General features: G+C 40.6%; 1 protein-coding gene and 1 non-coding gene across 2 annotated transcripts in view; both read left to right on the top strand.

Moving 5' to 3' along the window:
* Positions 1-26,981, top strand: part of CKAP5 (cytoskeleton associated protein 5) — a 397,759-nt gene that overhangs the window by 237,262 nt on the left and 133,516 nt on the right. Inside the window, exons 24-28 of the mRNA XM_053689307.1 lie at positions 3,760-3,888; positions 7,865-8,059; positions 10,573-10,711; positions 11,048-11,133; positions 12,330-12,455. Coding sequence (XP_053545282.1) covers positions 3,760-3,888; positions 7,865-8,059; positions 10,573-10,711; positions 11,048-11,133; positions 12,330-12,455 — 675 coding nt within the window. The remainder of the gene's footprint in view (positions 1-3,759; positions 3,889-7,864; positions 8,060-10,572; positions 10,712-11,047; positions 11,134-12,329; positions 12,456-26,981) is intronic.
* On the top strand, positions 12,083-12,193 carry LOC128637129 (small nucleolar RNA SNORD67). Its single transcript, XR_008398993.1, has one exon. It is a non-coding gene; the product is annotated as a small nucleolar RNA SNORD67 (small nucleolar RNA).

Below are 26,981 nucleotides of genomic sequence, written 5' to 3'. Positions count from 1 at the left end.
TACTTCCGCCCCTAAGACAGCATGAAGACAGGGCCCCCTTTCCGGAGACGGATCTAGTGGGGGGCAGACTTTCTCTCTTCGCCCAGGCTTGGGCAAGAGATGTACAGGATCCCTGGACGTTGGAGATTATATCTCAGGGATACCTTCTGGATTTCAAAACTTCTCCTCCACAAGGGAGGTTTCATCTGTCAAGGTTATCAACAAACCTAGTAAAGAAAGAGGCATTTCTACAATGTGTACAAGACCTCTTAGTGATGGGAGTGATCCACCCTGTTCCGCGAGCGGAACAAGGGCAAGAGTTTTACTCAAATCTGTTTGTGGTTCCCAAAAAAGAGGGAACCTTCAGACCAATCTTAGACTTAAAAATCTTAAACAAATTCCTAAGGGTTCCATCGTTCAAGATGGAAACCATTCGGACCATCCTACCCATGATCCAAGAGGGTCAATATATGACCACAGTGGACTTAAAGGATGCCTACCTTCACATACCGATTCACAAACATCATTATCGGTACCTAAGGTTTGCCTTTCTAGACAGGCATTACCAGTTTGTAGCTCTTCCCTTCGGGTTAGCTACGGCCCCGACAATTTTTACAAAGGTTCTGGGCTCACTTCTGGCGGTACTAAGACCACGAGGCATAGCGGTGGCTCCGTACCTAGACGACATTCTGATACAAGCGTCAAGTTTTCAAAATGCGAAGTCTCATACAGAGATAGTTCTGGCATTTCTGAGGTCGCATGGGTGGAAAGTGAACGTGGAAAAGAGTTCTCTGTTACCACTCACAAGGGTTCCTTTTCTAGGGACTCTTATAGATTCTGTAGAGATGAAGATTTACCTGACGGAGTCCAGGTTATCAAAGATTCTCAATGCTTGTCGTGTCCTTCACTCCATTCCAAGCCCATCAGTAGCTCAGTTCATGGAAGTAATCGGCTTAATGGTCGCGGCAATGGACATAGTGCCATTTGCGCGCCTGCATCTCAGACCGCTGCAACTATGCATGCTAAGTCAGTGGAACGGGGATTACTCAGATCTGTCCCCTTTGCTAAATCTGGACCAGGAGACCAGAGATTCTCTTCTCTGGTGGTTGTCACGGGTTCATCTGTCCGAAGGAATGACCTTTCGCAGACCAGATTGGACGATTGTAACAACAGATGCCAGCCTACTAGGCTGGGGAGCAGTCTGGAACTCCCTGAAGGCTCAGGGATCGTGGACTCAGGAGGAGAAACTCCTCCCAATAAACATTCTAGAATTAAGAGCAATATTCAATGCTCTTCTAGCTTGGCCTCAGTTAGCAACACTGAGGTTCATCAGATTTCAGTCGGACAACATCACGACTGTGGCTTACATCAATCATCAAGGGGGAACCAGGAGTTCCCTAGCGATGGTGGAAGTCTCGAAGATAATTCGCTGGGCAGAGTCTCACTCTTGCCACCTGTCAGCGATCTACATCCCAGGCGTGGAGAACTGGGAGGCGGATTTTCTAAGTCGCCAGACTTTTCATCTGGGGGAGTGGGAACTTCACCCGGAGGTATTTGCTCAACTGATTCGTCGTTGGGGCAAACCGGATCTGGATCTCATGGCATCTCGCCAGAACGCCAAGCTTCCTTGTTACGGATCCAGGTCCAGGGACCCGGGAGCGGTGCTGGTAGATGCACTAGCAGCCCCTTGGGTTTTCAACATAGCTTATGTGTTTCCACCTTTTCCGTTGCTACCTCGACTGATTGCCAGGATCAAACAGGAGAGAGCATCAGTGATTCTGATAGCGCCTGCGTGGCCACGCAGGACCTGGTATGCAAACCTAGTGGACATGTCGTCCTGTCCACCATGGTCTCTACCTCTGAGGCAGGACCTTCTAATTCAGGGTCCTTTCAACCATCCAAACCTAATTTCTCTGAGGCTGACTGCATGGAGATTGAACGCGTGATTCTATCGAAGCGTGGTTTCTCGGAGTCGGTTATTGATACATTAATACAGGCTCGGAAACCTGTGACCAGAAAAATTTACCATAAGATATGGCGTAAATATTTATATTGGTGTGAATCCAAGAGTTACTCATGGAGTAAGGTTAGGATTCCTAGGATATTGGCTTTTCTACAAGAGGGTTTAGAAAAGGGTTTATCCGCTAGTTCGCTAAAGGGACAGATTTCTGCTCTGTCTATTCTTCTACACAAACGTCTGGCAGAAGTTCCAGACGTCCAGGCTTTTTGTCAGGCTTTGGCTAGGATTAAGCCTGTGTTTAAAGCTGTTGCTCCTCCGTGGAGCTTAAACTTGGTTCTTAAAGTTCTTCAGGGTGTTCCGTTTGAACCCCTTCATTCCATTGATATTAAGCTTTTATCTTGGAAAGTTCTGTTTTTGATGGCTATTTCCTCGGCTCGAAGAGTCATCTGCCTTACATTGTGATTCTCCTTATCTGATCTTTCATTCAGACAAGGTAGTCCTGCGTACTAAACCTGGGTTCTTACCTAAGGTTGTTTCTAACAGGAATATCAATCAAGAGATTGTTGTTCCATCATTATGTCCTAACCCTTCTTCAAAGAAGGAACGTCTTTTGCATAATCTAGACGTGGTCCGTGCCCTTAAGTTCTACTTACAGGCAACTAAAGATTTTCGTCAAACTTCTTCTCTGTTTGTCGTTTACTCTGGACAGAGGAGAGGTCAAAAGGCTTCGGCTACCTCTCTCTCTTTTTGGCTTCGTAGCATAATACGTTTAGCCTATGAGACTGCTGGACAGCAGCCTCCTGAAAGAATTACAGCTCATTCCACTAGAGCTGTGGCTTCCACCTGGGCCTTTAAGAATGAGGCCTCTGTTGAACAGATTTGCAAGGCTGCAACTTGGTCTTCACTTCATACTTTTTCCAAATTTTACAAATTTGACACTTTTGCTTCTTCGGAGGCTGTTTTTGGGAGAAAGGTTCTACAGGCAGTGGTTCCTTCCGTTTAATGTTCCTGCCTTGTCCCTCCCATCATCCGTGTACTTTAGCTTTGGTATTGGTATCCCATAAGTAATGGATGACCCGTGGACTGAACACACTTAACAAGAGAAAACATAATTTATGCTTACCTGATAAATTTATTTCTCTTGTAGTGTGTTCAGTCCACGGCCCGTCCTGTCTTTTTTGAGGCAGGTTCTAAATTTTAAATTATAACTCCAGTCACCACTGCACCCTATAGTTTCTCCTTTCTCGTCTTGTTTCGGTCGAATGACTGGATATGACATGTGAGGGGAGGAGCTATATAGCAGCTCTGCTTGGGTGATCCTCTTGCAACTTCCTGTTGGGAAGGAGAATATATCCCATAAGTAATGGATGACCCGTGGACTGAACACACTACAAGAGAAATAAATTTATCAGGTAAGCATAAATTATGTTTTTACTTACTTTAAGTGACAGGAACTCCATTTTTCCCAAGATAAAGCATACATTTAATTTCCTGTTTACGTCTATCTAATTTGCTTCACTATTTAGGTATCCTTTGTTGAAAAGCATAGCTAGGTAGGCTCAGGACCTGTTTGCTGTACATATAAAAAAAATGTGCATAGACCAATCAGCAAATAGCACCCAGGTGCTGAGCCTACCTTGCTATGCGTATTAACAAACGATACCTAAATAGTGAAGCAAATTAGATAATAGAAGTAAATTGAAAAGTTGTTTAAAATTGTATTGTCTATCTGAATCATGAAAGAAAACATTTGGGTTTCCTGTCCCTTTTACATTTTTGTTCTGTGCATTCACGTGGCACTTTGTGTTCCTTCTATTTAGGCCAATGTGAGAGCAACTGCTCTTACCACTCTTAATTTATGGGTGGAACAGACTGGTATGAAGGAATGGCTGGAAGGAGAGGACCTGTCTGAGGAGCTGAAGAGGGAAAATCCTTTTCTGCGACAGGAGGTAAACATTTGATTTTATGCTGAGTTTAAACAACTCTGAAGTTGTGTTTATGATTTCTAGTATTGCTTTTCATATTAAACTTGCACTTGGTTCATATTTAGGCATGCATAACTTATTCATTAGTTAATTACCCTTACCTGTCTTTGCCTTTGCAGGGTGTGGTTGTAGGTGTTGGTTTCTTAAATAAAATACTTATCTGAATAGACACTGGAAATCTGTGTCAGAACTATAGAAGGCTCTGCAAGGGACAGTCTAGTCAGAATTAAATTTTCATGAGTCAGATAGAGCATGTAATTTTAAACCACTTTTAAATTTACTTTTATCATCAAATTTGCTTAGTTCTTTTGGTATTCTTTGTTGAAAGCTAAACGTAGGTAGCCTCATATGGTGATTTCTAAGCCCTTAAAGGCAACCTATTTGAATTAAGTTGACAGTTTTTCACAGCAAGAGGGCTTTAGTTCATGTGTGCCATATAAATAACATGTTACTCACACCCGTGGAGTTACTTATGAGAGGGCACTGATTGGCTAAAATGCAAGTTCTTTTAAAAGAACTGAAATAAGGGGACAGTCTGCAGAGGCTTATTTACAAGGTAATCACAGAGGTAAACAGTATATTAATATAACATTGTTGGTTATGCAAAACTGAGGAATGGGTAATAAAGGGGTTATCTATCTTTTTAAACAATAACAATTCAGGAGTAGACTGTCCCTTTAATGCTGCTTTTATCAGGTTGAGGCCGGCTTTCTGAGAACATGATTAGCTGGTCCTGTGGCAAAGCAAATGTCTTTTCTACACTGATATACTCTCTTGTTCATTGGTCTTCTGCATTGTTAGGGCATGAGCAGGAGTCATTATTTCCCTCAAGCTACATGAGAGACATGACTTTGTCAGACTGAATACTTTGTATAATAAAATACCATGGTGGTATTCACTCGGTATTAGCCCCCTCATCTGCTAAAATTGGTTTTGTCACCAATAAGAAACTCATTACCCTTGTGTTTCAGTGTCATTTTCTGGGGTTTTCATACTGTGACATTCATGGGTAATATGGGGCATGGGTTAGTTAAATGTTATCGTTATGAAGCTATACCATCAATAAAGTTTTTGGTTCCATGTTGTGATTTGAGTGGTTCACCATGTATTGAGTTTAAACATGGAGCCCTTCCATCTTTTGTTTGCTTGACTGTCCCCAAAAGCTCTGATTTGTTATTGACATTTCTTTTTGCCCAGAGTATAAGTGGTCAGAAGTTGCACTTACAAAATGTGTGTAGAATGCAGTTATTTCATCAGCTTTAAGAGAAATTCTTACAATCTGTTAACTGCCTTTTGAGCTTGTCTTTTGTATTTCTTGTATTCATAATATATCTTTTTCTTCATTTATGCAGATGTCTGTCCGTATCATGTCTGATGTATATAGAATTCTGCTAATACAGTATCCCTACTGATCTAGTTACATTATAAATGTATATCTTATATTGCAATGATTTGGTATTATCTCCTTATGTCATTCATATACTATAGTACTAATTATCTAGTATTATGCTACTATCTGGCTGGTGTGTATATATTATGCAGCTTTACATTTTATGTGGTTATCAGCTCCTTCCATGTAGAATGTGTATACTATGCTCATAAATTGGCATAAAACATTGGGGGGTCCCCCCCTATGTAATGCAGTATACTGACAGCTACATAGTTCAGGCTAATATCTCAATTTGCCTAAGCAATGCAAAACCCATCCCGATAATGAATTTATGCTAATAACTAGTGAATATAATGTAAAGGCTCCTCATTTGTATCTGCTTTTCTGGTTACGCTCTAGCAGTAGGTTTTTTGCGACGCTTATGTCGAGTGTATTGGAAAAAGATCTTTAGATAAGAATTTAATTTTCTCACAATATGGTAATGGTTTTAGGCATGGTGAAAGTTGTGCTTGTGTGCAGCTACAGGTGATCATACTGTTGGCTAGCCTATCGGAAGCAGCATATGTTGTTATCCAGCAATTAGTTGCCCTATTTTCATCTGTAGAGGCTCATTGGTAAAATAAAACAAAACATAGCACTGGTTAAAGGGACAGCAAGTTCTACATTTTTCTCTCCCTATATAAATTTGTAAATTTTACAGCCCGAAAGAAGGTACCAAATCTTATTTGGGAAATGGGGGTCTTCTAAGCCAATCTCCTCAACGAAAATATGCTATTTCTTTCATATAGGTGGCAAAAGTCCACAAGCTAGTTACTGATGGGATACATTCCTACCAGAAGGGGGCAAAGTTTCCCAACCTCAAATGCCTATAAATACACCTCCCACCTCACTCATACCTCAGTTTTAAAAATATTGCCTCCTTAGGAGGTGGTGAAGCATGATGTGCTTGATTCTTCAGTGAAAGGCGCTTATAAGCATATTGAAGCCAAGTTCCTCTCTAAGTGCAGTGTTTGTCTGAGGAATGTGAAGGGAGTATTGCCTGATGATACCATGTTTTCGCCTATGGTAAAGCTTTTCATAAAGCTGTCTGTAAATCGGTTGCAGGGATTCATCTGCTGCCTCCCTTTATAGATCGACAATATACTCTTATATACCATTACCTCTGCTGATATGTTTCAGTACTGGTTTGGCTGTCTGCTATATGTGGCTAGGTATCTTACACAGTAAGTATATACTTGTATTATATAAGACACTCTCAGCTATGGATTGGGCACTTTTTAAGTAAAGTTGTTATATATTGTTTGTATACGTGCCTTTAGTCAGTAATTCAGTGCTCTTTTTTAGCGACTTTATTTGTGGCTGAATATTTGTCAAGGTTGGTAGAGTCTGTGAAACATACAGTTTTTTTTGGAGCTAGTAATTTATTTATAAATTAGGAAGCTAAGTATTATGTTAGTCTCATGCAATGTTAATAATCATAATTTTTGCATCTATAATAGAAGTATCCTTTAGGCCTTATTTAGGTACATTTCGTTTTATTTGTATATACAATCAAAATTCTTACCTGCTTTTTAGAGTGATAGCTAGGTGTGTTAGAAGTTGATGCCGCTATTTGTCATATCGTGACGCGTGATGCTATTTTCTAGTTCTGCATTTTGTGTGCTTGTAATGATATACTTCATAGAGAAACATGTTTATTTCTATTGAAAGGGCAGACTTGGCTCTTTCAAGTGAATAGTGGTGCGGGGCCCTTGTATGTGGTCTCTAGTTAAGAATCCAGATGACCTTAGATCTGTGTAAATGAAATGGACCTTTGTCATGTGCACTGAAGGAAACAAGTGAGTGGCAAGGACATCTCAGAAATGTCCTTCTGCAAGAGGCAGGTAAAGGACCCATCTGAGACATCATTCACACTTAAAGGGGCATTAAACCCAAAATGTTTCTTTTATGATTTAGAAAGAGCATACACTTTTAAACAACTTTCTAATTTACTTCTATTTTCTAATTTGCTCCATTCCCTTGATATACTTTGCTTAAAAGCATATCTAGATAGGCTCAGTAGCTGCTGATTAGTTGCTGCACATAGATGCCTCGTGTGATTGGCTCATCCATGTGCATTGCTATTTCTTCAACAAAGGATATCTAAAAAATGAAACAAATTAGATAATATAAGTAAATTGGAGTGTTGTTTAAAATTGTATTCTCTACTTGAATCATGAAATATTTTTGGGGGGTTTAGTGTCCCTTTAAGAGTTTAAATACTATCCCTTGTACATATAATCTTTTCTTATTAATTTATTATGGTTAAACAAAAAGAAATGGATTTATCAGAAAGTATACATTTGGTTTGCTTTTTCTCCACATTCTCCAATATTGTAATTTTACCAGAATTTAGAATATTGGGTAAATAGTTCTTCCCTATTGTTAACAGATGCAATATATGCAAACTGTTTCTTCCCCTCCTTTCATCTTTAGTGGTTTGTTTCACATGACCTGTGCACTTATACAATGTTGTGCTCTGTGTTTATGGACTTATTTTATTGTTTCCAGCTCTTGGGTTGGCTGGCAGAGAAGCTTCCCACCTTGCGTGCAGTACCTTCTGATTTGCTGAACTGTGTTCCCTATCTGTATTGCTGCCTTGAAGATCGCAATGGGGATGTGCGCAAAAAAGCTCAGGAGGCCCTTCCAATGTTTATGATGCATGTTGGGTTTGAAAAGATGTCCAAAGCTACTGGCAAACTCAAGGTAAGTTGTAACATATTTCTGTGGTCTTTTTGTAGCATAGCATATGTGAAGTTTAACCATGTTAAAAAAAAAAAAAAACATATTTTTGCTGATTGTTTAGTAGCCAAACTTCTCTCACTGCTTGCCTTTTTTTAAGGAGCCATTGGTCTTGAATCTGCAGCTGCCAAGGCTAGCCACGGTCATATTAGTATAGAATATATAGTTTGGCAGTTCCTATCTAAACCTATTAGGGAAACGTGGCAGAGTTAGCCTTAACGGGACACTGTACCCAAAAAAAATCTTTCGTGATTCAGATAGAGCATGAAATTTTAAGCAACTTTCTAATTTACTCCTATTATCAATTTTTCTTCGTTCTCTTGCTATCATTATTTGAAAAAGAAGGCATCTAAGCTTTTTTTTTGGTTTCAGTACTCTGGACAGCACTTTTTTATTGGTGGATGAATTTATCCACCAATCAGCAAGGACAACCCAGGTTGTTCACCAAAAATGGGCTGGCATCTAAACTTACATTCTTGCATTTCAAATAAAGATACCAAGAGAATGAAGAAAATTTGCTAATAGGAGTAAATTAGAAAGTTGCTTAAAATTTAATGCTCAATCTGAATCACAAAAGAAAATTTTTGGGTACAGTGTCCCTTTAAGAGGTCCACAGAATGCTTTTTCAGTTTTGAGAATTTAAAAAAAAAAAGTACTATGCATAACACTTTAATGTTAAAATCTCAAGATGTTTCCTGTCCCTTTTTAATGTGCTTCTATTGCTATAACAGCTGCAGAGATTACAATGGATGGGAAATTGCTCATTTTATGGTAATTTTTGTATATTTAAATAGCTGTTTTTGCTCATTGAAAACACACCCCACAAAAATGGTCTGAGCTTGCCTGGACCACAGACCATATGATTCTGTCTATACTCAAAGACCTCATGATTTTTTCTTTCTCTTTATAACTACTAATACTCAAAGAGCAGTTGAAAATGAACGTGTTAATGCCCCTCTCTCCCTCCCCCAATGGCAATGTCTCTGGTGATTTCATCAGGCAAACGTAGCTATTTCATATGACAAAATCAAGTTAAAGGATCCATTTGCAAACAATTTAATTGGACTCCAACAGGTAAAATGGATAATCGAAATCCTGTTTTAAATGGAGAAAAATTACAATGCACTGTCCCTTTTAGTTTACAGCTGTTTGTTACATTCCTACATCTCCTCCAGCCTTTCCGATTTTGTTTGTTAGAGAATTGCACTAAAAATTGAATGCCTCATACATTAATTAAAGGGACAGTCTACACCAGAATTTTTGTTTTAAAAGATAGATAATCCCTTTATTACCCGTTCCCCAGTTTTGCATAACCAACACAGTTATATTAATATACTTTTAACCTCTCTGATTATCTTGTATCTAAGCCTCTGCAAACTGCCCCTTTATTTCAGTTCTTTTGACAGACTTGCAGTTTAGCCAATCAGTGCCTGCTCCCAGATAAATCACGTGCATGAGCACAGTGTTATCTATATGAAACACATGAACTAACACCCTCTAGTGGTGAAAAACTGTTAAAATGCATTCTGAATAGAGGTGGCCTTCAAGGTCTAAGAAATTTGCATATGAACCGCCTAGGTTAAGCTTTCAACTAAGAATACCAAGAGAACAAAGCAAAATTGGTGATAAAAGTAAATTGGAAAATTGTTTAAAATTACATGCTCTATCTGAATCATGAAAGTTTATTTTGGACTAGACTGTCCCTTTAATTTAAACAAAACAAAGTAATAGGCATTCATTATTTGTATGGCTTTCCTTGTAAAATACATCTGAAAATTGTACTCATTCCGCTCATTCTTGAGAGACTGGTGCTCAAAACTTGCTATATAAGTATGATTTAAAATGCCTAAATTGGCTACATATGCACAGTGATTGCTTAGAGCAGTGTGCTTAATCTTAGCTCTTGATCTGTGACCAATTAATACTCATCAAGGTTTTAAAGTGATTACTGATTTCACTTTTTACTTGTGTGTTTTTTCTCTCTTGTAAGAACTACCTGTTTTTAAAGGTTTTTTTTTGTATAAATGTTCTTAACAAAGTGCTTTCACACTAAATTGAGCCTGAATAATGCCTGAGAAAAGTAATTATGCCCCCTTTTTAAACTTGTTCGCTGATCATGTATCACTATAACTTACCATCTTACTGAGTGATCTTATAAGGTGACATTCTACATAAACTTTTGGGACTGTAAGAGACTCCACATTTCTTACCACTAATGCAGGTAAAATCGCTCAGAGAAAATAAATTCTCATCCACAAAAAAGAAAATACATTGGGCAAAAGGTCCAGGTCTAGTTTCCCGCCAGCATCATTGGGGAGATTTCCCAAGGGTCATAATTTGCATAAATTAATAAATTCTGACATAGACTATAATGCTATAATCTTTAGCTGTGAACTTGTAGTGCAGTCAGTTTTTTACAAGCACTGCCTAAGTTTTTATGATAGTGACTCATATGCAGCACTCCTGTTTTTTCTCAGCCTGCATCCAAGGATCAAGTTGTTGTGTTACTGGAGAAGGCCAAAGCAAACTTGCCCTCCAAACCTGCGCCTGCTGGGAAGGCGTCTTCCAAACCACAAGGTGGAGCTGTTCAGCCATCTGCACCAACTCCTGCTGCAGGTATTGTAAAATCTGACCTTGTATGAAGAATCTACTTGAATGTGGACCTTTCACAACAGTTTACCCAGTTAGATTTTCTTGTTGCTGCAGATCTCAAGAAGTAGACTAGTCAAATATAAACCATTTTTACAATTGGTTACATTTTCTTTCCCTCCCAAATATTCTTGCAGTCAAAAAGTTCCCAGAAAATCCCACCACATATTTATTTAAATGTTTTTTTATGTGCTAGGATCTGGTAGCAAGATGAAAACTTAAAATTATTAGTGCCTAAATCAGTAAATTACATTCTTAGACCGAGAATATCCTTTAATGTGGACATATCCTCTTCTTCTCAAGCTTCTTCAGATTCTGGGTACTCTACCATGGATGCCAAACCAGATCCAAAGAAAAGCAAACCAGGGGCTTCAGCTTCCAAAGCAAAGGTATGCTTTATTTTAAGATAAAATAAATATATCATAAATAATATAAGATTTGGTGTTCTGATATTCCCTTACTGTTGGTGTTCATAAAGGGATATGAAACTGTCTTTCATGTTTGTAATAAATCTAAGCAGTGGCATATACTTAATACTAGAAATCATTGCCATGTGTAGTATTCATCATGTAAAATAGATTTTGCCATTTCTTTTTTTAAACTTCATTTGTGCAGTGTCCATTATTTCCTGTCACAGCCCTACAAGGAGGCTGGGGCCTCTGCAGGAAGGCATTTATAGCTTGAGTAACATGAGCTGGTTTAGTATTAAGTGAATACTAGATAAACAGGGAGTCAGATTTGCCGATGCTCAGGACAAACAGAATGCGACCTAAGTTACCAACACGTCATCTCCCTTATCTAGCTGCAGATAGTGGCTACTCTGAGAATTTCTAAGTGCTCATTTTTTAAGAAAGCAAGTGAGTTGTTTTGCTGTTTGTTTTACTTTGATTTAATATATTTTTTTTTACTTAAGGAGCACTGCTTAATATCTTTTAAGGAACATATGTACTTTAACCATATTTTATAGCAATTTAAACATCCTTCCAAGCAGTCTAATTATCAGGGAATTGTTAATGCTAGCTAGGGTGTTTAGCAGCTACATTTGCGAGGTATGAAAAATTAATATTTTAAAGTTAATCATAATGCTTTCTCTGTAGACTCCATCAGGGTAACCTGAAGCTAATAACAGTATGTCCAAAGCAAATACCAGTTTGACCAAAGCCAAGCTGGCTAAGCAGGTACCGAATACTGGTGAATAGGTTTTTATAGCACTGCAGTCTCTCCATTCACCTTTTCACATGTATAATTTAAAATTTCACTTTGCACCTAACATTGTTCACTTTCTGGTTGTTGGGTCTCTTGGCTTATTTTAATAAATTAGTCTTCACCTAGAATCTTTTGGAGTATGATGAGTTGCGCAGAAGGAACCATGGTGCGGTGCTGTGCTATGGAAACTTTCAGAATCAGGCTGGTGACAGAACCAAGTGCACAGGGGCCAGCTGACTCCACACAGCTTACAGATTCACTGTAACCTCCCTATAAACTAATAGTATTGATATGTCTTGGTAAAACACTGCTATTCCTTCATGTTTAGTTTTAAAATTTGCTTTAACTTTTTTTTTTCTCCCTTTATGTATCCCTTAAGGTTGTTCCTGGGAAGAAAGTAGCAAGTAGTTCTAAGGCAAAGGATGAGGAGGACCGTTCTGGCCCAATATTTATCATTATTCCCAATGCAAAAGAGCAGCGGATAAAAGATGAAAAGGGACTCAAGGTAAAGACCCTTAGTTTCTTATACCAGTCCTTTTAAAGGGACACCAAAGCCAAAATTGTTTACTTCCTGTGATTGTATTATGACTGTCATATGATACAGCGGGTGGTAAATTGAAGGAATAATTTAAATTAGTCTGAATTTTTAAATGAGTAGTAAAAAAAATTCTGCCAAAGTACTTTTCCATCTTAATAGGACGAGAGTCCATGGCTTCATTCATTACTTGTGGGAATTAAGAACCTGGCCACCAGGAGGAGGCAAAGACACCCCAGCCAAAGGCTTAAATACCTCCCCCACTTCCCTCATCCCCCAGTCATTCTTTGCCTTTCGTCACAGAAGGTTGGCAGAGAAGTGTTGGAAGATTCAGAGTAGTCTCTTATGGAGGGTAGTACTCTTCGAAATGGGACTGGAGTTTTAAGTAGTCCTGCCAGCCTCTCAGTGAGAGCTTGGGTGAAAGTTAGAGTCCGGAGATGCAGGGAGAGTCTTTCTGCGAAACCATCCCGACTCGGATTAACAGCTCCATAAGCAATCAGCGTTGACAAATTTCGCTGCCTGCTTTTCTGCTCTCAAGTCCATGTCAGGAGCGATGCTACTACCCTGTCACATTTAAAAGGCTGTGTTCCTGTTCCACGGCATAGATTCTGGTAAGATCATTTCATTTATACACATATGATAACGTAAGTAGACAGAGTCACAGTGTGTCTCCTTTTATCTGTATAGAATCAAGGGTAATACCCTCGGAAAGGGGGTTATTGAACAGGGGTGGATTTGTGCATAATACTATTTATTGTGTTTAATTTTGCGACGTGTGAGATGAGGCTCTGTCAGTGTGTGAACAGTCAGGTTTTTTTTTGCGAGAGAACGAAGCAGTCTTTTTTGGCGCGCTTTCTGTCTAGTGCAGGGGCGGTCCTGCCTGGCACTCCATGTGACCGGGTGTGGCCTCTTTAACGTCCACTTCTTGACCAGAGGTTGTAGGAGACAAAGCGGTTTCTCTGTGGTAAGGGTCATAGGAGGTGGTGAGTGCCCCGGCCATTGGGATATAAAGGTGCCATTAATCTAGTCCGCAATAAAGGCGCAAGCTATGGAGGACTCTGATATGTTAGAAGGTACTCCCTCTTTAATTAAACCTAATAACTGTGTCTATTGTAAGGAGGTTCCGTTTCATCTGCCTGCTCAACTTTGTTCCACATGCTTTGACAGGATTGCAATATCTAAAAAGAATAAGATATTTAGTACAACTGAGCCGTCCACCTCTGAGGGATCTTCGTCCTGCGAGGTGCGTTCCCTACACTCTCCGATTGCACATGCAGCTCCCCTGGGCACTACCACTACTAATCCTCCCACGGGAGGGGCCCTTTGGCCGGCAGATTTCGCAGACGGCGGTTTCTGCGGCCTTCAATGCCTTACCTCGCCCTACTAAGCGCAAGTGAAAGGTGCAACATAGCTATCTATCCCAGGGGTCATATACTCCACTGGATGTCTCTGATAGATTATCCACTGATGAAGTCAACTCCGACTCTTAGGAGGACGTTTTTTCTGGGTCGGAATCGGCGACTTCTAGACCTCCGTCTGCGGAGGAGGCAGATTTTAAATTTACGATGGAGCATTTGCGCTTTCTGCTAAAAGAGGTGCTTGCTACGTTGGAGGTTCCTGAACCGAAAATGCCAGAGGAACCTTCGATCCCTTAGCTAGATAGGATTTATGAGGACAGGGTGGTGCCTCAGACTTTCCCGGTCCCCATTAAAATGGCTAATATTATTAAGAACGAATGGGAGAAACTTGGTTTGCCCTTTTCTCCCTCTACTTCTCTTAAAAAGCTGTTTCCCCTTCCGGACTTGCAGCTTGAGCTGTGGGGGGCCATTCCTAAGGTGCATGGTGCTATCTCCACGCTCGCTAAGCAAAGGACTATCCTACTCGAAGATAGCTCTTCGTTCAAGGAGCCCATGGATAAGAAATTGGAGTCCATGTTGAGAAAGATGTTCCAACTCACGGGGTTCGTTTTTCAACCGGCAGCAGCAGTCGCTGCAGTGGCTGGAGACGCTACCTAATGGTGTGACGCTCTGTCAGCTATGGTTGAGGTGGAGACTCCCTTCAAGGAGAGACAGGAACGAATTAAGGCCTTAAGGGTAGCTCATTCGTACATCTGTGATGCAAATATGCAGATTATTTGCCTGAATGCCAAGACATCCAGTTTTTCTGTTCTAGCCCGTAGGGCTCTGTGGTTAAAGTCATGGTCTGCTGACATGACTTCCAAGGGACCCTTGGGTTTGGAGGTTATAGCCCAGGGTTACAGGATAGGATTCAAGACTCATCGGCCAGAGGCAGATTCCTCCTGTCAAACCTATCATCAAGTCCAGAGAAGAGAGACACCTTCCTAGGGTGCGTGAGGGATCTCTCTTCTCTCAAAATAATCGTCCCAGTCCCTCTAGCAGAAAGAGGTCTGGGGTATTATTCAAACCTTTTCTTTCCTAAGATATGGTGAGTCCACATAATCATCAATTACTAGTGGGAATATCACTCCTGGCCAGCAGGAGGCGGCAAAGTGCACTACAGCAAAGCTGCTATATATGTCACTTCCCTTACCCATAATTATTATTATTATCATTTATTTGTATAGCGAGTATAGTGAGGAGCTATTTTATTGATGGCTCAGTGAGGATCCGTTTTTAGTAACGGATTATGTACTTGGGGGGGGGGGGTTATTGTTTGTTTTTAAGCCTGTTTTTCAAGAAAGTTGTTTAAAAAAAACAAAAACTTTTTTTGTCAGCTGTAGGACCACCCCTTTTAGGGAGGTTCTGATTCTGTGATGTCAGAGGTTTTTTTGGCGCTTTTCTTCACTTCCTGTAAGAGTGAGGTGCGCATATTTCAGATGGCTCTGCTTCTTGCTGTTTTTGCTTCTCTGGAAATCTGAATTGTAAACAGGATCGTTTGTTTTCTCAGTTTGCTGCGGGTTGCAGGACAGGTAGGGCACCTCAGTAATTCTGCTGAGGTGTAAAGTGTTGCCTGGGGTATGTTTTCTTGATTTGGTAAATTTAAAGTGAACATTTATTTAAGAAGGTTTTTTGTTTTTGTTTTTTTTTGTTCTGTTAAAAGATAAAAAAAAAAGTTACATTTTTTTATTTCCTTCTTTTTTTTGTATTATGGATCAGGAGGCTGTGCAGGATGTTAACTGTAGCTTATGTTTTGATGCCCAGGTGGAACCCACAGTACCTTTTTGTTCTTCATGTATTGAAATAACTTTAGCTTATAGAAATAAACTTTTTGACCCTGAGCCATCATTACCTAAGGCGGATGCTGTTCTGGAGACTCCTGTTTCAGATTTGCCGCAGCTTTCTCCTCAAGCGTCCCAATCCTATTCATCTGCACATGCAGTGCCCTACGTTTCCTCTCATGCTCAGTCTGGAGTTACTTTGCAAGATATTGCTGCCCAGGTATCTTCTGCGGTATCTGAGGTGCTGTCTGCTTTTCCCATGCTGCAGGGAAAACTCAAAAGGACATTTAAAGAAACATTAATAAGGTTTATGATCCTGAAGTGGCTAATCAAAGTATTTCCTCTCAGAAGTCTGAGGATGAAGATTCTTTGGGTGCATCTGAGGGTGAAATTTCGGATTCAGGCAGTAGAATTCCTTCTACTGATGCTGAGTTGTGTCCTTCAGATTTAAGCTAGAACACCTCCGCTTGTTACTTAAGGAGGTTTTGGTACCTTGGAAGACTACAATATTTCTTTCGTTGTTAACCCTAAGAAGTCTAGTAAGCTGAACAAATATTTTGAAGTTCCCTCTGCGGTGGAGGGATTTCCTGTTCCAGACAGTGCTTCTGAGATTATTGCACGGGTGTGGGAGAGACCTGGTATTCCTTATTCTCCATCTCCTATTTTTAAGAAAATGTTTCCTATAGCTGAATCTATTAAAGGGTCGTGTCAAACAGTTCCTAAAGTGGAAGGAGCTATTTCCACTTTGGCTAAGAGGACCACTATTCCCATAGAGGATAGTTGTTCCTTTAAGGATCCAATGGATAAGAAATTGGAGGCATTATTAAAGAAAATGTATGTTCACCAAGGTCTTCAATAGCAGCCTGCGGTGTGTATTGCTACTGTTACCAGCGCTGCAGCTTACTGGTTTAATGCTTTGTCTGATGCTATTCAGACAGATACTCTTGAGGAGATCCAGGACAGGATTAAGGCTCTTAAGTTAGCTAATTCCTTTATTACGGATGCTTCCTTACAGGTTATTAAACTGGGAGCAAAAATGTCTGGTTTTGTGGTTCTAGCTCGCAGAGCCCTTTGGTTAAAATCCTGGTCTGCGGATGTTTCTTCGAAGTCTAAGTTATTAGCTATTCCCTACAAGGGTAAGACCTTATTTGGGCCTGGTTTGGCTGAAATTATTTCAGATATCACAGGAGGAAAGGGATCTTTTCTTCCTCAAGATAGAAAGAATAAGCAGAAAGGACGTCAGAGTAATTTTCGTTCCTTTCATAACTTTAGAGGTAAACCCTCCGCTTCCTCTTCCAAGCAGGAACTATCCAAGTCTTCCTGGAAGCTTAGTCAGCCTTGGAACAAGGGGAAACAGTCTAAGAAGCCTGTGGCTGACTCCAAGTCAGCATGAAAGGTCGGCCCCCGATCCAGGAACAGATCTAGTAGGGGGCAGGTTTTCTCATTTTGCTCAGGCTTGGATACAAGATGTCCCAGACCTGTGGGCCGTGGAAATTGTATCTCAGGGGTACAAGATAGAATTCAAGACTTTTCCTCCCAGAGGCAGGTTTCTTCTCTCAAGATTATGTGTAGACCAGATAAAGAGAGAGGCTTTCTTAAATTGTATCAAGGATATTTTTGCCCTAGGAGTTATAGTTCCAGTTCCTCCGCAGGAACAAGGTCTGGGATTTTATTCAAATCTGTTTGTGGTTCCCAAGAAAGAGGGGACTTTCAGACATATTTTAGACCCAAAGTGTTTAAACAAGTTCCTCAGAGTACCGTCCTTCAAGATGGAGACTATACGTTCCATTCTTCCTTTGGTTCAACTGGGTCAGTTTATGACAACCATAGACTTAAAGGATGCATACCTTCATGTTCCCATTCACAGGGATCATCACAAGTTTCTAAGGTTTGCTTTTTTAGACAATCATTTCCAGTTTGTGGCTCTTCCTTTTGGCCTTGCCACAGCTCCCAGAATTTTTTCAAAGGGGCTCTTTTGGCAGTGATCCGGTCTCGGGGCATTGCCGTTGCGCCTTATCTGGACAACATTCTGGTTCAGGCGCCGTCTTCTCAACAAGCAAACTCTCATACGAAGATCTTGTTGTCTTTTCTTCGCTCCCACGGGTGGAAGGTAAATCTAGGAAAGAGTTCTCTGATTCCAGCCAAAATAGTAGTGTTTTTAGGGACCAGAATAAACTCCCTACTAATGAAAATATTTCTGACAGAGGTCAGAAAAACAAAGATCTTCGACTCTTGTCTTGTCCTTCAGTCCTCTCCTTAGCCGTCAGTGGCTTAATGTATAGAGGTAATTGGTCTGATGGTAGCTTCCATGGACATCATTCAGTTTGCTTGGTTCCATCTCAGACCTCTGCAGTTATGCATGTTAAGGCAATGGAACGGGGACTATGCGAATCTGTCTCCGCAAATAGTTCTGGATCAGGCGACAAGGGACTCTCTTCTGTGGTGGTTGTCTCAGGAACATCTCTCCCAGGGATCTTGCTTTCGCAGACCTTCCTGGGTGATCGTGACCACGGATGCCAGCCTTCTAGGTTGGAGAGCAATTTGGGTTCTCCCTATAAACATTCTAGAACTGAGAGCGATTTTCAATGCTCTACTGGCCTGGCCTCAGTTAGCCTTAGCCTGGTTTATCAGGTTCCAGTTGGACAACTTAACATTGGTGGCATACATCAACCACCAGGGGGGAACTCAGAGTTCCTTGGCCATGACAGAGGTGGCCCTGAAAATCCAGTGGGTGGAGTCTCACAGCTGTTGTCTTTCTGCGATCCACATCCCAGGAGTGGACAATTGGGTGGCGGATTTTCTGAGCTCACAGACTTTTCATCCGGGAGAGTGGGAACTCCATCCGGAAGTATTTTCCAGCTTAATCCTTAATTGGGGGCAGCCAGAACTGGATCTTATGGCTTCTCGGCAGAATGCCGTGCTTCTGAGGTACGGCTCGAGGTCAAGGGATCCGCAGGATTTCTTGATAGATGCTCTGGCGGTCCCTTGGAATTTCAGTCTAGCATACATATTCCCTCTGTTCGCTCTCTTGCCAAGAATCATTGCTCGGATCAAGCAGGAGAGGGCGTCGGTGAATCTCATAGCGCCGGCGTGACCTCGCAGGATCTGGTATGCAGATCTAGTGGAAATGTCGTCTCTACCTCTGTGGAGACTCCCTCTGAGAAAGGACCTTCTACTTCAGGGTCCTTTTCTTCATCCAAATCTCATTTCTCTGAAGCTGACTGCTTGGAGATTGAACGCTTGGTTTTATCTAAGCGTGGGTTTTCAGAGTCCGGTCATTGAGACCATGATTCAGGCTCGTAAGCCTGTTACAAGAAAGATTTACTATAAGATATGGCGTAAATATCTGTATTGGTGTGAATCCAGAGGCTACTCTTGGAGTAGAGTCAGGATTCCGTCTTTTCTCCAGGAGGATCTGGAGAAGGGTTTGTCAGCTAGTACTCTGAAATGTCAGGTTTCTGCGTTGTCTATTTTGTTGCATAAGCGTTTGGCGGATGCGCCAGACGTGCAATCTTTTTGTAAGGCCTTGGTTAGGATTAAGCCTGTGTTTAAGCCTGTTACTCCTCCCTGGAGTCTGAACCTTGTTCTTAGAGTTTTACAGCGGGCTCCATTTGAACCTATGCATTCCTTAGATATCAAGATGTTATCTTGGAAGGTTTTGTTTCTTGTTGCTATTTCTTCTGCTCAGAGAGTTTCGGAACTCTCGGCTCTGCAGTTTGATTCTCCTTATCTTATTTTTCATTCTGATAAGGTGGTTTTATGTACTAAATTAGGTTTCCTACCTAAGGTTGTTTCAAACAAGAATATTAATCAGGAGATTGTGGTTCCTTCTTTGTGTCCTAATCCTCCTCCTCCTAAGGAGCGTTTGTTGCACAACCTAGATGTTGTGCGTGCATTGAAGTTCTATCTTCAGGCGACTAAGGACTTTCGTCAGTCTTCTGCTTTGTTCGTTTGTTTTTCTGGAAAGTGCAAGGGTCCGGAAGCTATGGCTACTTCTCTTTCTCTTTGGCTAAGGAGTATTATTCGTTTGGCCTATGAGACTGCTGGACAGCAACCTCCTGAGAGAATCACAACGATTTTCATTATCGATTTTTATCGATTTTTTTCGATTAGTTGTTTCAGCCCTAAAATATATTGGAATTTTCTAGCGATATTCAACGCTCTGAGGGCTTGGCCCCCCTTGTGTCGTCCCGATTCATCAGATTCCAGTTAGACAACATTACCTCGGTGGCTTACATAAACCATCAGGAGGGAACGAGAAGCTCCCTAGCCATGAGGGAAGTATCTCGGATTCTGGAATGGGCAGAGAACCACAATTGTTTGCTCTCAGCGATCCACATTCTGGGTGTGGACAACTGGGAAACAGATTTTCTCAGCAGGCAATAGTTTCATCCAGGGGAATGGTCTCTCCATCCCGAGTTGTTAGCGGAGATCTGCAACAGATGGGGGACACCGGAGATAGACCTCATGGCGTCTAGACTCAACTTCAAGCTTCCCAGATACGGGTCGCGGTCCAGGGATCCCCAGGCAGAGCTGATAGATACCTTAGAGGTGCCCTGGGTGTTCAACCTACTTTAGGTTTTTCCACCGTTGCCACTTCTACCTTGAGTAATGGCCCGCATCAAGTATGAGCAAGCTTCGGCTATTCTGATTGCTCTGTTGTGGCCGCGGATGATGTGGTTTGCGGATCTGGTGGGGATGTCATCGTCTCCTCCATGGAGATTACCCTGTCGCAGAGATCTGTTGATTCAGGGACCCCTTTCTACACCAAATCTCGATTCTATGAGGCTGACTGCGTGGAGATTGAGCGCCTAGTCTTAGCCAAGAGAGGATTTTCGGAGAGAGTGATTGATACTCTCATTCAGGCCAGGAAGCCGGTCACTCGTCGCATCTATCATAAGGTGTGGAGGACCTACTTGTCCTGGTGTGAGGAACGTGGATATCCCTGGCACAAGGTAAGGGTATCCAGGATTCTGGCTTTTCTCCAGGACGGACTGGATAAGGGTCTTGCCCCCAGTTCCTTAAAGGGACAGATTTCGGCTTTATCTGTACTGTTACACAAGAAGCTAGTGGAGCTTCCTGATATTCAGTCCTTTGTTCGTGCTCTGTCTAGGATCAGACCTGTCTTTAGGAATTCTGCTCCTCCTTGGAGCTTAAACTTGGTTCTTAAGATTTTGCAGTGGGCTCAGTTTGAGCCTATGCATTCGCTTGACATTAAAATTCTTTCCTGGAAGGTCCTTTTTCTACTGGCTATTGCATCTGCTCGCAGAGTCTCTGAGTTAGCGGCCTTGCAATGTGAGCCTCCTTACCTGGTTTTTCATGCTGATAAGGCTGTTCTTCGCACTGGTTTGGGTTTTTCTTCCCAAGGTAGTGTCGAATCATAACATCACTACCTAATATCATGAAACTAAACTAAACTAAAAACAAGCCAACAGTCACTTCTCTGTTTCCTGGCCGATAGCAGGAAACGTCGGCATCAGGTGGCTGAAGTGACTGACCGGCAATATACAAAATATTTAGAGCAAACGCGTTTCGGCTATGACCTAGCCTTTCTCAATGCTATATTTTGCTGATAGTTAGTGAACCCGAGGCTGCCGGGTGCGCGGACTTTTAAACCCATTCTCAGACCGAGAGTTAGCCAATTGGATGAGTCTTTGAGAAGACGCCTTCTTAGTATCCAATGGTTACGCTGGGTGGGAGACACCTACACACCTGATTGGACTATATGGCTGAGAAGTGTATTAGGTATGTCGCGCATGCGTGTTACTCCACTAATAGCATCTATAGAGAATCACTTGTATGACAACTGCTATATTTCCAAACAATATATATCTATGTTAATTGAACAAATAAGTATCGTATTCCAACGTAAACCATTCAAAACCCAAACTTAAACAATATTATACTCAAACGATTCCAGTATAGCGATTATTATGTACCCAAGCTTAGGTAGTGCTATACCGTTATAAAGTTTTTACAGCACTAATAACAGCCACAATACTATTGTTAGCCATATGTTAAACCAAATAATGCTAAACATTGTACATTAAAAGCTTTATTCTGATGATAAAGAATTATCACTTAAATATCTGGCCAAACTTAAGTATATTGGGTTACATACTTGGTTATAATAATTCCCACAAAAAATATAATATTTCTTGGAATTTATGTGGGTATGATCCAATTTATAACCTCCATATATAGCGATAGTAATTAGTGTGAAAAGTGAGTTTTTAGGCTTAATCCTCACTAGTTTATCACCAAATGTCTGCTTAGTAATGTACAGGTGACGCAATGGTATTACGTCTAAGGTTACAATATTGGTTTTCAATTCCGCTATCAATGGCATTAATATGATACTTGGGAAACCACAGACTTAGAATCCTACGGTAAATATCTTTTAATAATTATTGATTATTTACATTGTGGTTCTAAAAGAAAAAGTTTACTTAGATATATATTTTCTTTCTGGGTCCCAATCTATACATACATGATATTGACCAGATATCCTAGATCTTGAGGATCCTGGTCAGGCATATACTATACACAGACTGGGACCAGCAAGCAGTGCTATAACATTCCATACAAGAAGTGATCTCTTGCTGCTATACATCTCATCAGATATATACCCAGTAATTGTTGTATTCATTCATACCATGAGGCATGACGGTATTTAAATTGAAAACCCATTTGGTTTCCAACTGTAACAATTTATCCTCAGTGTTACCTCCTCTTATTCCGGGCTTCAATTTCTCTAGACCCCAACATTTTAGGGCATTAGGTTTCCCATTATGACATTGTAAGAAATGCCTAGCGACACTGGTAATTTGTTTAGATTTGTCTACATCTCTTTGAGCTGTTCTAATATTACTTAGGTGTTCAGTTATACGTGTACACATACTCCTTGTTGTCATTCCTATGTAATATAGATTGCAGCTACAGGATATACAGTAGATAACATTTGTACTTTGACAATTTATATGTTGTTTGATATTACAGGTTCTTCCAAATCTATCCACTATTTTTTGTTTTTTAACCATGTGTTGGCATACTGAACAGTGTCCACATGCTATGGAGCCCTCATATATAGGTAATTTCTTAGCATTTCTATCATAATGGCTTGTAACCAGTGTATCCTTGATATTTCTAGCACGTCTGTATGTCACTAGTGGCTTCTCTGTTATTAAGGGTTTTAATAGATCATCCCTAGTTAGGACATGCCAATGTTTAGTCAGGATCTCAATGATTTGATCACTTTGTGCGGAATAAGTGGTAATACATCTTAAGGGGGTATTTTTCTCCTTAATTTTAGGGGTGAGTAATTCTGCTCTATCTTTAAGTAATGCTCTGTTATATGCTCTGGCAAGCAATTTTTTTGAATAGCCTCTTTCCAGTAACCTTTGTCTTAGTTCTCTAGCAGCTATTTTAAAATTCTCAATGGTGCTACAATTTCTCCTTAAGCGTATATATTCGCCCATCGGTAGTCCTCTAATAGTAGCAGGATGATGATGACTGCTTGCATGCAAAATATTATTAGTGGACGTGGGTTTCCTATATGCTTCTGTCACAATTGAATTGTCAGTTTTTTCAATTGTGAGATCCAAAAACTCTACTTTAGACTTTTGTATATTGGATGTAAGATATAGTCCACCACAATGTAAATAATCAATAATTATTAAAAGATATTTACCGTAGGATTCTAAGTCTGTGGTTTCCCAAGTATCATATTAATGCCATTGATAGCGGAATTGAAAACCAATATTGTAACCTTAGACGTAATACCATTGCGTCACCTGTACATTACTAAGCAGACATTTGGTGATAAACTAGTGAGGATTAAGCCTAAAAACTCACTTTTCACACTAATTACTATCGCTATATATGGAGGTTATAAATTGGATCATACCCACATAAATTCCAAGAAATATTATATTTTTTGTGGGAATTATTATAACCAAGTATGTAACCCAATATACTTAAGTTTGGCCAGATATTTAAGTGATAATTCTTTATCATCAGAATAAAGCTTTTAATGTACAATGTTTAGCATTATTTGGTTTAACATATGGCTAACAATAGTATTGTGGCTGTTATTAGTGCTGTAAAAACTTTATAACGGTATAGCACTACCTAAGCTTGGGTACATAATAATCGCTATACTGGAATCGTTTGAGTATAATATTGTTTAAGTTTGGGTTTTGAATGGTTTACGTTGGAATACGATACTTATTTGTTCAATTAACATAGATATATATTGTTTGGAAATATAGCAGTTGTCATACAAGTGATTCTCTATAGATGCTATTAGTGGAGTAACACGCATGCGCGACATACCTAATACACTTCTCAGCCATATAGTCCAATCAGGTGTGTAGGCGTCTCCCACCCAGCGTAACCATTGGATACTAAGAAGGCGTCTTCTCAAAGACTCACCCAATTGGCTAACTCTCGGTCTGAGAATGGGTTTAAAAGTCCGCGCACCCGGCAGCCTCGGGTTCACTAACTATCAGCAAAATATAGCATTGAGAAAGGCTAGGTCATAGCCGAAACGCGTTTGCTCTAAATATTTTGTATATTGCCGGTCAGTCACTTCAGCCACCTGATGCCGACGTTTCCTGCTATCGGCCAGGAAACAGAGAAGTGACTGTTGGCTTGTTTTTAGTTTAGTTTAGTTTCATGATATTAGGTAGTGGTTCTTGTGTAACGGTAGGGGTTGTTACCCCATATCTTTTAAACAAATAATTAAAGTATAGTTTTTTTAACTAACTTCATACCCATATAAGTAAGTATGAGTGCTATATAAACCCCTGTCTATCCTTTTTCTCTCTTTTGTTAACCAATTGTTTCCAAGGGGTAGCACCGGAATCGAATGATTCTTTTTCTTACTTAAAACCAGTGTAGTGCCAGTTTATCCCTATCCCCATGAATCATAACATCAGTCAGGAAATAGTAGTTCCTTCCTTGTGTCCTAACCCTTCTTCGCCAAAGGAAAGGTTGCTTTATAATTTGGATGTGGTTCAGGCTTTGAAGTTTTTCTTCATGCCACGAAGGACTTCAGACAGACTTCGTCTTTATTTGTTGTGTATTCAAGGAAGCGCAGGGGGTAGAAGGCCTCATCCACTTCACTGTCTTTTTGGTTGAGGAGCATTATCCGTTTGGCCTAAGACATAGCGGGACATAAGCCTCCTCAGAGGATTACGGCTCACTCAACTAGGGCTTTGGCCTCTTCTTGGGCCTTTAAGAACGAGGCTTCGATGGAGCAGATTTGTAAGGCGGCTACTTGGTCCTCTATACACACTTTTTTGCAAAATTTTACAAATTTTATGTTTTTGCGGAAGCAGCTTTTGGGAGAGGTTCTGCAGGCTATGGTGCCCTATGTTTAAGATCCGCCTCCTTTTACCCTCCCGTTTTTTTTATTCAGTGTCCTCTAGAGTTTGGGTATGTGTTTCCCTCAAGTAATGAATGGAGCTGTGGACTCTCCTCCCATTAAAATGGAAAGCATAAATTATGCTTACCTGATAATTTAATTTCCATCTGTGGGAGGAGTATCCACGGCTCTCGCCTGTTTCTCCGGTGGGCGGACCTACATTTTATTCTTCTGTCACCATTTATACCCTGATATTTCTCCTACTGTTCCTTGTTCCCTTGGCAGAATGACGGGGGAATGAGAGAAGTGGGGGAGGTATTTAAGCCTTTGGCTGGGGTGTGTCTGCCTCCTCCTTGTGGCCAGGTTCTTAATTCCCGCAAGTAATGAATGAAGCTGTGGACTCTCCTCCCACAGATGGAAATGAAATTATCAGGTAAGCATAATTTATGTTTTTCATTGTCTTTTTATTATGCCCTTGTTATTATACAGTTCTACTGTATTTAAAGGGACAGTCTACAATAGCATTTTTATTGTTTTAAAAGATAGATCATCCCTTTTTTTAATGATATGCATAACTAACACTTTTCTTTCCAATGGCATGGAGAGTCCACGAATCCATTCAATTACTAGTGGGAATTAAACTCCTAGCCACCAGGGGGAAGCAAAAAACACCAGAGCTGTTAAATATCACTCCCACTTCCCATAACTCCCAGTCATTATTTGCTTCGTAACATCGTAGGGGGTGTGTGTAGATGTGTCTGAAGAAAATCAACTATTTAATCCTTTAATGGGTACTTTTCCCTGCATGCAAGGATTGGGTATATGCTGTGTCCATGTCAATCTCTTTAGTGAGAGTAATGATGGCTTTTAGCAGTTAGACGACGGCGAGATAGTCCTTGCTTACCTTCCAGCACTTATGCTACTCCTATCTAGAAAACCAGGGTTGGTTACTCTGTCTTTCTTGTATCTACAGGTCCGTGGCAGAGGGTGTCTAAATCTATCAGACTTGAAGCCCCCTGTCTGCCCTACAACTGAACCGGTTCAAGAGTCTGGATGAAGTCGGCAGACCTGACCTTGCTTATATCTATTGCACAGCAGAGGCCCTGGAGAGGGTAAGTCCTTTATTGTTTTCCCCTTAATGGGGGACTCTATAAGGGACTCAGTGGCTGGTGACACAGGGATGTCTGAATCCTTCATAAGGGGGCTGCAAGTGGTGTGTATCCTGTGTTCAGGATATCTATTAGGCTAACAAAGTATGGAGTCCTTGCTCCTGGAGTCTAGCGTGAAGCGTTGCTGTAATGACTCCGCTGCTGGATTAGCTGAATGACGGCTTTTTTCTGAGCGTCGTTGGTGGGATCTCCCTTTCATGCTCTGAAGCAGGACATCTAACAGAGCCCTCAACTTTATTTTTCTTGAGGGGTGAGTCTTTGTGGGACCATATGGCATGGCCGAATGTCAGGGGTTTTTGGTCCGGTGAAGGTAGGGTTACTTTTCCCGTCGTAGGTTGTTTGGCACGATCTTGCTTTAATTAATAATAGCTAGTCTGGGACCTCAAGCATATTGATATCTCAACCTGCTATTCTCAGCCGCAGACTGTGTTCTTTTTTATAAAGCAGCTCTTGCGGGCTATGGGAATATGGATGTTTTTATGTTCACTAAGCTCCATAGGGGATATATTTACACTTTATGTGTGTGTTTATTTCTGCTCAAGTTTTTGACCAAGCTTGTTTTTCCCCTTGATACCTATTGATTCACTGGTATTGCCTGCCATCTAGTAGCAGTTTTTACATATTTCATCTAAAGTTAATGAAATATTTTGTTCTATATTGTGGATATTTTGATTGATATGCTGGTCATACATTTATTTTATGTTTTTTATCTTTTATTTCCTGGGGACTTTATTTATTTTTTCTTATATATTTTAATTAAGTCCGTCTGGATACTTCAGGTG

Source organism: Bombina bombina, chromosome 7 (genome assembly GCF_027579735.1).
Source record: "Bombina bombina isolate aBomBom1 chromosome 7, aBomBom1.pri, whole genome shotgun sequence".
NCBI lineage: Eukaryota > Metazoa > Chordata > Amphibia > Anura > Bombinatoridae > Bombina > Bombina bombina.
Note: the sequence above shows the minus strand (reverse complement) of the source record. Positions and strands in the feature narration are given on the sequence as shown.